The 12,623-nt window shown below is 42.8% G+C and overlaps 1 protein-coding gene across 1 annotated transcript in view; it reads left to right on the forward strand.

Annotated features, from left to right (window-relative positions):
- The window catches only part of LOC113069753 (acid-sensing ion channel 2-like), a 42,890-nt gene that overhangs the window by 19,005 nt on the left and 11,262 nt on the right, over nt 1-12,623 (forward strand). Inside the window, exons 3-4 of the mRNA XM_026242870.1 lie at nt 11,130-11,280; nt 12,538-12,594. Coding sequence (XP_026098655.1) covers nt 11,130-11,280; nt 12,538-12,594 — 208 coding nt within the window. The remainder of the gene's footprint in view (nt 1-11,129; nt 11,281-12,537; nt 12,595-12,623) is intronic.

The following is a 12,623-nucleotide window of genomic DNA, read 5'->3' on the forward strand; positions in this document are numbered from 1 at the left end:
TTCCACTCCCTCCTGTCTATCTCCTCCCTCGTTCCTCCATTTGGGATCGTCTCTAGTGATCCCTCTGTCAGAGTTAACCCCATAACACACTGCCAGTAAAAAGCCTAAATTAAGTCTTCAGACTAGTTAAAAAAAAAAAAAAAAAACTAGTCTTTCCCAGCATTCAATGACATAACTTTTGTTCATATCTTGGCCTCTAAGTCACTATGATAAATTTGCTGAAGAATATTAACATTGTTTTCAGGTTTTATCAGTTCAAGTTGTGTTAATGTATGGTATGAATCGAGTTTTGTATTTGGTTTTGGAATGGTTTGTTGTTATGATTTAAAGAGCCAGTAAGATGAAAATTCTAAGCTTCCTATCACTGTTTATAAGCCCTGTACAATAGGTTTAACACTAGAACTACCAAGGCAGTCATTTTGACCGTTTTAAAGATTTGCAATGTAATAACTTTGTTGAAATAAAACCCATATAACTACAGTTCCATGACTTTTCTTAAATCAATGTAAATTTTATTTTAACATTGTTATTTTATTAAAATTACAAAACACAAAAGAGTTCTGAGTATTTCTACCTTGAATGGCCATAGCGGTCAATTTGACCGCACATATTACAGGCGTTGTATCTCCTCAGCGCTTTTTCCCGCCGTTAAAGATGTGTGTAGCTGTTGCCTAGCAACCTTTCTCTGGCAGTTTTGTATGCTTTTGCTAAGGTAAAACTTAGCTTTACCGTCAAAATGGCAACAAGAAAGAAAATGACTGTCACTGAGGTTTTATCCTTGCTTGAGAACATTGATGATGCAGAGTCTGATGGAGGAGCAGAGAGCGATGTCTCTTGGTCTCTTGACAGTTTGTCTGACACTGATTCTGAGAGTGATTCAGAGTTTATTATCTGTCCTTATATAACAGAACTATTTATTCATTCTAGATTTCATTAGAGGCTGCATAAAATTGTTTCCGATTCGTGTGGTCCAAACATATCCGATAATGCTAAAGCATTGTAAACTCCAAAAGTCAAAATGTATTGAATAAAGACAGATATAATCATTTCCAAAATTCACAATATGTTTTTATCTAACGAAATATTCTGCTTCATTTTATATTTGTTGACATTTTGACTTTCAAAAACAACATTTTAACTGCGGTGAAAAACTTTGATCTCCAGCTTGCCGGATGCAAATTGCGGAAAGCAAATTGCGGCATGCACTTTTGTGGGAGGTCTAGTAGCTCTTACACAATAATATCACGAACATATTATATTATGTATGCTTAAATTACCCCACATTTTTTCATAAAACATGACCATAGAAGCTTTGAAGTAAATATAACATGACAAAAATGACATTCACTGCTGTCTGGTATGAACAGTCAAAATGACCGCTATTGGCAGTTCTAGTAGTTCTAGAATTCCGGTAGTGCTAGTGTTAAATCCATCCAAGGTTAAAAAACATTGTCATTTTGTCAAAATATCATTTTAAAATTACCTCAATTCTCAGAGATCCCCAAACGGTTTGCGCGAAGCTGTTCAAAAGATTCAGTTTCCTTAAACCCCACTGTAACGATAAAAACTTCCTATTCATCGGGAAGAAGGAGGCGGGAACCGGCGCACAATCAAAACATAATTTTAATATTCAAAATAAACAAAACAGCACGTCAGCCCCTCACGGCGACTGACACGCACAAATAAAAAGCAAACACATAAAATATTGTCCAGGCCTGGTCCTCTCTCGTCCTTCACGGTCGTCGCTCCAGTTTTATATCCTTCCATCTCCTACGTGGGACTCGATACTGGCGGTGGGGCGCAGGTGCAGCTCATCTCCAATCACTACACCTGGCCTCACTCCTCGTTCCCACGCCTCTCGGCCCCGCCCCACTCGCCACATACCCCCATCGCCCCTCGCAGGCCGGAGGGTACCCTCGAGACTGCGCTCTACTCCCCCCCCCCCCCCTTCCCTCCGGGGGGGACCGCTCACCTGGGGGTAGGACAGACGAGGCGAGAGAAAAGGAGATGGAAGGAGGAGCGACAGGGACGAGAGAGGGGAGAGAGGAAAAAAAAAAAAAAAATTCCGGTTCCCAGACGCACTGCTGCTCTGCCCTCCACCGGCTGGGTGATCTCCTCCGCGGTGCCCGGCGGTGGCACTGGACGGCCCTCGGCGGACGGCACGACACTCCTCCGCCGCCCGGTGGACGGCGACGGCTCCTCCGATTTTGGGCAGCGGCAGGAGTCCCCCGTTCCCTGCCCCTCCGGATTCCATCGCGGAGGCGGCAGGCTCCGGCCCCCTGGCGAACGGCGCTGACTCCTTCGCTCCCTCACGGACGGCAGCCGCCCCTCCATACCGTGGGCGGCCGGCAGCGAGCTCGCCCGTCCCCGGCAACTCGCTCCAACCCACCGCCTCGAGCGTCCATGGCGGCACATACTTCGCCTGCTCGAGTGCACCGCGGATTCACCACAGCGGCGAGGGATCTTCAGCAGCGCGTCCCTCCTTCTCCCGGGCTTCGGCACCACTGTAACGATAAAAACTTCCTATTCATCGGGAAGAAGGAGGCGGGAACCGGCGCACAATCAAAACATAATTTTAATATTCAAAATAAACAAAACAGCACGTCAGCCCCTCACGGCGACTGACACGCACAAATAAAAAGCAAACACATAAAATATTGTCCAGGCCTGGTGCTCTCTCGTCCTTCACGGTCGTCGCTCCAGTTTTATATCCTTTCATCTCCTACTTGGGACTCGATACTGGCGGTGGGGCGCAGGTGCAGCTCATCTCCAATCACTACACCTGGCCTCACTCCTCGTTCCCACGCCTCTCGGCCCCGCCCCACTTGCCACATACCCCCATCGCCCCTCGCAGGCCGGAGGGTACCCTCGAGACTGCGCTCTACTCCCCCCCCCCCCCTTCCCTCCGGGGGGGACTGCTCACCTGGGGGTAGGACAGACGAGGCGAGAGAAAAGGAGATGGAAGGAGGAGCGACAGGGACGAGAGAGGGGAGAGAGAAAAAAAAAAAAAAAAAATTCCGGTTCCCAGACGCACTGCTGCTCTGCCCTCCACCGGCTGGGTGATCGCCTCCGAGGTGCCCGGCGGTGGCACTGGACGGCCCTCGGCGGACGGCACGACACTCCTCCGCCGCCCGGTGGACGGCGACGGCTCCTCCGATTTTGGGCAGCGGCAGGAGTCCCCCGTTCCCTGCCCCTCCGGATTCCATCGCGGAGGCGGCAGGCTCCGGCCCCCTGGCGAACGGCGCTGACTCCTTCGCTCCCTCACGGACGGCAGCCGCCCCTCCATACCGTGGGCGGCCGGCAGCGAGCTCGCCCGTCCCCGGCAACTCGCTCCAACCCACCGCCTCGAGCGTCCATGGTGGCACATACTTCGCCTGCTCGAGTGCACCGCGGATTCACCACAGCGGCGAGGGATCTTCAGCAGTGCGTCCCTCCTTCTCCCGGGCTTCGGCACCACTGTAACGATAAAAACTTCCTATTCATCGGGAAGAAGGAGGCGGGAACCGGCGCACAATCAAAACATAATTTTAATATTCAAAATAAACAAAACAGCGCGTCAGCCCCTCACAGCGAATAAATAAAAAGCAAACACATAAAATATTGTCCAGGCCTGGTCCTCTCTCGTCCTTCACGGTCGTCGCTCCAGTTTTATATCCTTCTATCTCCTACGTGGGACTCGATACTGGCGGTGGGGCGCAGGTGTAGCTCATCTCCAATCACTACACCTGGCCTCACTCCTCGTTCCCACGCCTCTCGGCCCCGCCCCACTTGCCACACCCACCTTTCGGTAGCATACTGTGTTCTGATTGGTCAACTAATATAGTCAGGTTTGATTGGTTGTTCTGGACACAAGCTCATGGTAAACAATGCGTTAGCATCTTTTTGGGGTGAATTATGTCTTATTCGTCTCATCGCGAAGCAAACAGTAAAATAAAAAACTTGAACAGTCTCACTGCTTTTTCTTCTGTGTGGGTGTATTCAAGCCGCGCGCTTCAGTTTGAATCTGAATAGCACGTTCAGCGCGGGGGCGTGGTCACATTAGATATAATGAAGGGAGACGTGAAAAACGGACATCGCGTTGTTTTCATATGGATTACTTTATCACAGAATATCTGTTAACAGCACTTGTTACACTTCATTTTAATGACGTGTTTATAAATGAAGATCAGCTCAGACAAAGGCTGCAGACAGCACACATACTGATAAGACGCTCGGGAGAAAACAGACACATAACTTCATAATCATACTTCGCGTTGTTCGATTCGGAGATGCTTGTTGGTCTAAATAAAGTTGGTAATGAACCCTCTTTTATGGCCAAACGCTTTGAAAATCCCGCCTTGTACTCACCGAGATTAGAAAAGCAGTCATCAGTGAAATGTTGTGAACACAAAAAAAGGGATTTGTTGTACTGCTCTGGTATTGTGGTAAAAATGAATTTTAGCCATTGTTTTTTCTGATCTTCATTCTTTGGCAGTCAAAATAAAACAAACTTGCCTTTACAATTAAAAACACACCGTCTCCTCGACATGATGCTATGACACCAACCAGAGCGTCTGTGTCGGGGGTGGGGCAGGTCAGAGTTCCGTTTCTCCCAAGACGGTAGGCGGAGATTATTATGCAAAGTGTTCCTAGTGACATACATAGAGATGGGCAAAAGATTTGAAATCTATAACGACTTGTTTCAGCGATTCAGAGTCGACTCCTTACTTTAGAAGCCAATAACTTTATAAATTGTGTACTTTTTGGTTTAATTACTTTGCACATTGTTTACACTGATGGACAGCTACATCATACACTGTAATACAGGTAATTTTTGATTTCTCATCTGTGTTGCTCTTAAATAAAAAATATTTGTATTGTCATGGATGTGAAATGGTTTGTGTAGTATTTAACTGGACCACCATCCTTCATATTCATGTATCGTCACAAAATCAGGATCAACAGAGTAAGTGGAAAACTTTAGCTGTTCAATACAACACATGTGAGAACTTGTACTGTAAATAAACGTTTTTTATTAATTTTGAAATATTTTTTTCTTTACTTTGTGAAACAGTAACAAGATCGGCAGTTTAAGACATTAACTTGTAAGCAAAAAACACAAGATACTTCTCTTTTCAATATGAATAAGGCTTTATTAGATAAATCTAAGACATATAAACTAATTTAACACATAAACGCACGCACTCACACATTCACACAAGTTGCAGGAAGATAGAAAGTTAGGGAAAGATGAGTTTAAGAGAATGGAAATATGGAATCCCAAGTTTACAGCAATACGTTAAATTGCATAGACATGAACACCCATCAATCACTTAATTAACCCTCGCAATGAGTTCCTCAATGAGGTTAAAATTATATTAGATACACCAGTAAAGGTCACAGTCTGGAGGTTACTTGCGTCTCGTGTGAAAGGGACTCCAGTTGAAAGGGGTATCCCGGTGTCGCTGATTGGCTGGAAGTTCAGTAGTGGCTGAAGTGACGTCTTGGGAAGCCCGTGGTTGTTGGGCGTTGGCTGAAGGTGCAGAGTTGTGTGTGCTGGTTGAAGTTGAACGGGCACCCGAGGTCAGGCGTCGGAGACTCTAAGTTACAAAACCTAACTCAGAACACGAAACTCTCAGACGGAAAAGAAAATAAATAAAGTTTGACGAGACTAAGTTGTGTTTCTTCTCATCATGGCTAAGTAGCAGCAGGCGTGCAGACTGAAGCACGCTGGAACCGCGCTCAAAGAACAATGATGACATACAGCATGGCTAAAAGCTAAAGCTAAGAAGCAAAGCTAAAAGCTAAAACTAAAAGCAGGCATGACTAGTAGCAGAAGCATAGCTAGAGACTAAAAGCAAGATTTTATGGTGTCCTGAGTATTTAAACTAGCCTGTTGGCCACACCTCAAATGTTGTCTTGACCAATCAGATATTGTCTTGGCTCGGGGTATCATAAATCATATGTTTATCTTACCAAGCATGTGGTCCGAATTTTCCCACTTCTGATTCCTATAACACGAATATGATACATTTGACAAATAATTGATTGTCAGGACAACTTCAAGCAAGCAGATTCAATTACATAGATACTAGACATGACTATGTATCCTTAAGCTATCCCATAGTTATCAAAAGACATGCACAATAAGTGATTATAACATGATAGTCGAATGTGTGGGTTACACATAAATGAATATGGAGTGAAGCGGTGGACTGATTCATTTATAAGTCTTTTTGAGTTCATTCTGGTCCATATATATGTACAAAAGACAGTTTCTTTGCCATTCTCTTGAAAAACATTTCTGTGGAGACCAGAGGTTCAAAGCACTCTTTGCTTGGGACTTGTAGCACAGAATGTTTTATGACTTCGGCTCATGTTTCAAACACAGCCCTGATCGACTCTTTAATTTGTCTGGTTCGAGTCATTTCTGTTACAAATATTATTACAATTTTCTTTATGCCATCACTCCAGTCTTCAGTGTGACATGTTCCTTCAGAAATCCTTCTATGCTGATTTTTATTTTTCTTATTATAATTATTATGAGACTTTGATACTTTTTTCAAGATTATTTAAAGAATTTAAAAAAATGTATTTATTGATTTTTGTTTTGACACATAAAAACTTTTACTTTCACTTTTGAAAAAATTTATGGATCCTTGCTGAATAAAAGTATTAATTTCATAAAAAAATAAAATCTAATAAAATACTTGACTCCAAAACTTTGAATAGCAGTGTAACTTTTTTCAGAAATGTATATGGGACACACTGGAATCATTAAGCTTGTGGGTTCAGTAGAGCTACTTAGTGACAGAAGGCGGTACATAAAGTATCTACCCTCAGATTACAGATCAGCAATTATGAGCTGCCTCCACACACACACACACACACACACACACACTGATGCAGGAAGGGAAGGTCAGTTGAAGAGCAGAACCCTGATTTACACTCTCACTGTCTTAATCATTAATGAATAATTTATGTAAATGGTACATCAGCATTTTCTACAACTCAATTGACTGATTGAATAAATTATAGCTCATACAACCTTGTACTGATTTGTAATGTTAATAGTAAGCATTTATTGTTAAAACTGACATATAATAGTGTGCTTAATAAAAAAAAATCAATAAAAATGAATTCATTAAAAAGTAATGCTATTGGTTATATCCATATTACAGAACTGAATTCAGAAGTCGGTTCTGTTATTAGTGGTAAATCTCCATCATCTGCGCGGTTTCACATGAAGCAGAATTAACTACACAGCGCCATGACCATATTTTGTGCATGTTGTAACTCTGTGTAGTTAATTGTGCTCCATGTGAAAGCGCGCAGGTGATGGAGATTTACTGCTGATTACAGAACCGGCTTTACATTTTTAAATGTTTGTCGGTTCCCGTCTCCTTCTTCCCGATGTACGAACATTGTTACATATATGGTCACCGTAATTTTTCCAACTAAGACATGGATCAACATTATTGTCCAAAAATACAGACTTAACCCATTCCCTACCCCAAAACCTAACCTAACCCATAATTTATTCCTGATATCAGAAGGAAATTATAGTTGTTTAACAAGGGTGGAGATACACATATTCCTGATTGTAAGCCTTAAACTGACATTTCCTGAAAAGTTATCTCTCAATTCTGACTGGTTGATTAGAATGATGTCCCTGGATCAACAAGGATGTCAGGCTCACCTAGTAATACACAAATTATGATTTTATACACTTTCAGAGAGACTTAAGCTTCTTTTTCATACAGTTTAAAGCAACTATATAGGCTACAATACCTCTGAAGGAACACTGGAGAAATGCAAATGAGGTTATTATAAGGCTGTATACTAAATAACCTGACATTGAGTGTGGTTTAAAGATATTGTTTGTTGCAGCAGGCTTTTGTCAGTGTTTCCCCTCTGATACTCAGCGTCAGATCTGGATGCTGGGTTTATTTTTGTTTCCCAGAGCAGAGGTAAAACGACAGGCCTTTTAAAGTCTTTCCATGCCAAAATAGCTTTGATTTTTATCACCACTGACAAATTTCATTTGCCTGTCAGATATCTATTTTCCCCATCAGCAGCCACGTGAAATCAGTTCTTCAATCTGTACCTGATGCTCAGTGGTTTCCTGACGCTGTTGGAAAGAGATTATGTCCCTCCTTATCCCCTCCAAGTCAGCTCATTATTCACATTTGGCTCTTTTGATCTTAAGACCGCATTACCCATGATGTCTTCGGTTGAGACTAAATGAAACTGACCTGCGTGGAAGCTTGAGTAATGTTTGCTTGGAGAAGTGTGGATGTGTGGCAACCTTTTATTTTGGGGCAGATGGACTCCTCCTCTCCACATGTCATTCCCTGTGCCATGTCTCTTCCTCTTTTTGTTTACAATCTCTTTTGTCATTCCCTCTTAAATCCTTAATCCTGCTCCATTTTTCTCTCTCCCTTGACATTCGTGCCCTTCCCGCCCTGCCACCTTCCCCATTCATCTGCTGCCAGGTTCACTGATACGAGAACCAGTTCATTGTGTTTGCTCATGGAGGACTCCGGAGTGTGATTGTACTAAAAGTTGTTTGTAAAATGGTAAACAGTGGACACAGGCCAACAGGACGCCTGTTGCTGCATCTGACAAAATATGCTTTTCGTGTCTGTGTAAATTCCTTAAACAAAGACCTCTGTAAAGCAATCTTTTTAATTATTATTTTATAATAAATTAATATAATTGTTCATCACTCTTGCACAGAACAGAAGGCAGAAATGCTATGCGCTTTGTGTGCCAAATTGAACATGAGTAATGGTGCACATAGAGTATTTGAGTAATTTATTATTAATAGGAGCGCTTCTCAAAAATCAACCGAAATTCAGGGAATACATGATAAATATATCTATAGAAAGCTTTTAAATTAATATTTAACAAAATGAAACCTATCAAAAACAAATACTCTATTATAATAATCATAATCTGTATAGATGCATTTCTTAAAGGCGCATCTAATGAGGAGATGGCGAGCACTGCACATGACCAGTTGGCTCATTGTTTGTTGTGGTCATCAATTCAAAACTCTTTAAAAACGCAGCTTTTCCCAAAGCATTGGGAACTTTTAATTACTCCCCACGCTACAACTTCTCCCTGATGCTCTGCATGGTGAACTGTCACCTGTATGATAATGCGTGTGTATGTGTTGCGTTTTGCGTAGGCGATGTATAATGTTTATAATAGCCTATAATCAATATAACAGTATTTCATACCTATGTGTGCTCTGCACGTATATGGGCACAATAAAAGGAGAGAAGCTAAATGAGCCCAAGTCTGGGCCCAACCCTAGCCTGATCTGTAGGGACCCGACGGGCTTGCAGATCTCTATATTATTTGTCTCTTGATGGTGTTATGTGTGTCTTCTGCCTACCCTGTGTAACCCTTGGATGTTTATTGAAGTCTGTTTTCCTGAATCTCCTTCTTCTCTGCACTCCTTTGCTTCCTCACAGTAAGCAACCATAATACCTGACCACAAAAATTTTAACTGTGTGTTTTCCCTCTGTTTTGATTTGCATTTTTGTAAAGTGTTTTTTTTTTTGTTTGTTTGTTTCTCGCGTTTTTCCCCATGGATCACCTCAACTGCTTTGTTCACGTCCCTAGCCCATAAGGACCTGCCCCTCTTGGAGTATATGGTTGAATTTAGCCAGCTTGCCACTTTAACGGTGTTCAATGACGCTGTGTTAAACTCACTGTTTTGGATCGGGTCTAATTACCACCGCCCCATTGACCTCCCAGACACCACTGGATTGAGCTGGAGGGAAGTGATCATCTGGTGTCTGGAGAGCGTCTGGCCCTGATCCAGAGCACAGCCAGACACAGAGCCCTGCCCTTCATTACCCGGCTGTGTGGAGCACAAGCTCGATCTCAGCAATGACGGAGAGCCCAAGCCCACAACCACCGACAAGCCATCGACACATGGAGTGACAGAGCTGAGGATCGTCTAGGAGCCGGAGCTGCTAGTGACATCAGACCAGGTGCAAGAACCAGCTTCAACGCCCACGATGAGGGAAAAAGCCATAGACAGCGAGAGCGTGGAGAGGAGCTCCTACCACTGCACAATGGCTGAGGGTATCTGGGACTGCTGGACTTAGAAGGAGACCTAATAGACTACAAGGCAGATGAACTGTCTGCCAACACTGTCTCTCCCCTGTCTTACACGCTCCTAGTTCTGAGAGTAACAATTTGGTGTGTCTGGGCAGCACACACCAGCCCTGAGAGCCTGGAGGCTCAGAAATACCCACCCACCCTCCAGCTCCTGCCTCCTCCACCGCTGTCGTCTGGCTCCCTCTCTGCTCAACTTCACCCTGTGGGTATGCCATTCTCCATCTTCGGCGTAGCTGGATAATCCCTTGCCTTTGCCTTCAGAATCCCAGACTCTGCCTTAGCCCATTAACCTAGCGGCTCCACCATGGCTCCCTCCTTTTCGCTGTGGCCCAGAAATCCACTGGCTCCACCGGGCTCCCTTGTCCCTCCGAATCTGCCTTGGTCTGTCAGCGACCATCTATCGCATTGGGAGCCACTCCTCTGGCTGGGCCTAGTCCCTCCTTTCCGGGAGGGAGCGATATGTCAAGGATATGGACCTGTTTTGTTGTGTTTTCTCCCGTGTGCTCTCCGTGACCCAGTTTCTCCCTCTTGTTGATAAATCATTTGACTCAGGTGTGTCTTGTCAATTACCCTCATTTGGTCCTGCTTTTAAAGTGTTGTTTGCCCTATGTTTCCTTGTCCGGTATTGTTCATCTCTCGATGGTGCTATGTGTGTCTTCTGTCTACCCTGTGTAACCCTTGGATGTTTATTAAAGTTTGTTATCCTGAAACTCCTTCGTCTCCTCTCTCCTTCGCTCCCTCACAGTAAGCAGCTTTGACAATTAGAGCTTATAGGCAATTGATGTGAATGCTCTGTGTGTATACAAGTATAAAACTAATTGGTGGAGATTTGCTTTGACCACTGCTGTTGTCAAAAGTACTGTACTTTTTTATCACCCCAAAATAACTGTAGTGTACTTGTTTAACTTAAAAAAAAAGTTAGTACAAAATAACTATTACAAATGTTACATGTGAATGTTATACATATGGTAATCAGTCTGACTAATGCATTAAAATGTTTTCTTCTCCTTTAGCTGACATACCTTCCTCCTCCATGGGGCGAGTGTGTGACCAGAGCCCTGGATTCAGGCCTCTTTGAGGTGTACAGCGTGTCTGCCTGTCGCATTGAGTGTGAGACACGCTACATCATTGAAAACTGCAACTGCAGAATGGTCTACATGCCAGGTACGTCCAAACCTAGCAGTGCATGAAGCTATCCTTTTACTTCATACTCATCCTCTCTTACTTCTGCAGTACATTTTAATTTCAGTTTCAGAAATTATTGTCATTTTACACAAAATATTGTCTAAGTATCAAAAAAAAGTGTGCATGTAATGGTTATAATAATAATAATAATAATAACAATCTACATACAGTAAACGTATGTATGTCTCATATTCTGGTGGAAAGCATGTCAGCATTGGGCTGTGTGTAGTGATAACTCGATTCCTTGTGCACTAGTGGTTTGCATTTGGCAGCCAAAGCAAAACCTGACTAAACTTGTTTAGAAGAGGTCAGAGTATAGAATTTAATTCAGTTTTCTGTGGGTCAAAGGTGGTTTGTAACAAGCCCACAAACTGACAGCAAGGGCTTGTAAGCATAAACCATGACTTAACTTAACATATTCTATAATTTGAGAAGTGTGGAGGATCTCTACGCGAAATGAAACTTCATTTCTTCAGAAACATTCCATTTGAATTTCATTTCACTAATAAAAAAATAATTTGGGCCCATTGATATAAAGTCATCTCTAACTGTTGCTAAATGGTCTTTTAAAAGACACAGTATATTTCCATGATTTCATAATATGATTTCATGAACTTTTCATTGCGACTTAATGCCATTTATGTCCCATTCTTAATACCAATGTATGCTCTCCCATGATAGCTGATCTTTAAAGTTAGTGCTGCAGCCATTTTCATATTTTAAACTGGTCTCTTTTAATGAAACTATACGGTCTCCATTTTCTCCTATCTGATAAAATTAATTTTTTTGTAATTTCATATTCATTCTAACCCATAGACGCCAACCTCAACCGCCTGCTACTTCAACTGGCACTCAAGACAGGACAATTATCATACAATTATCTCATAGATGATTAGTCCTCCATTCACACAGGCACCCTGCTCTAATACTGTAATTATAGATTCATTAACGGATTGTGACTGCCCTGTGGTGTACATCCAGGATACGTCTGATACATTTTGGCCAAGAGCAAGAGTAGACGAGCACAAAACTCTATTCCATATGGACACACGCACTCCCAATTGTTTATTTTCTTGTCGTGCTGCTGAGATTGGCTAGGTGAAGGTTGGGTCTGTTTTTCTCCTTCTCAGAACATGTCCCCAGTGTTTCATTATTAATTTAAGAAGGCTGAATAAAGAAGAACTTTTCTTTGGCACTTAATGTTTGTCTGTTTCTTTGTTTTCCTTTCATTTCCAGGTGATTCTCCGTACTGCACTCCTGAACAGTATAAGGATTGTGCTGAACCTGCTCTGGGTGAGTGTATTTTTCATCTACACACACAC

This window comes from Carassius auratus, unplaced genomic scaffold, assembly GCF_003368295.1.
Source record: "Carassius auratus strain Wakin unplaced genomic scaffold, ASM336829v1 scaf_tig00002555, whole genome shotgun sequence".
Lineage (NCBI taxonomy): Eukaryota > Metazoa > Chordata > Actinopteri > Cypriniformes > Cyprinidae > Carassius > Carassius auratus.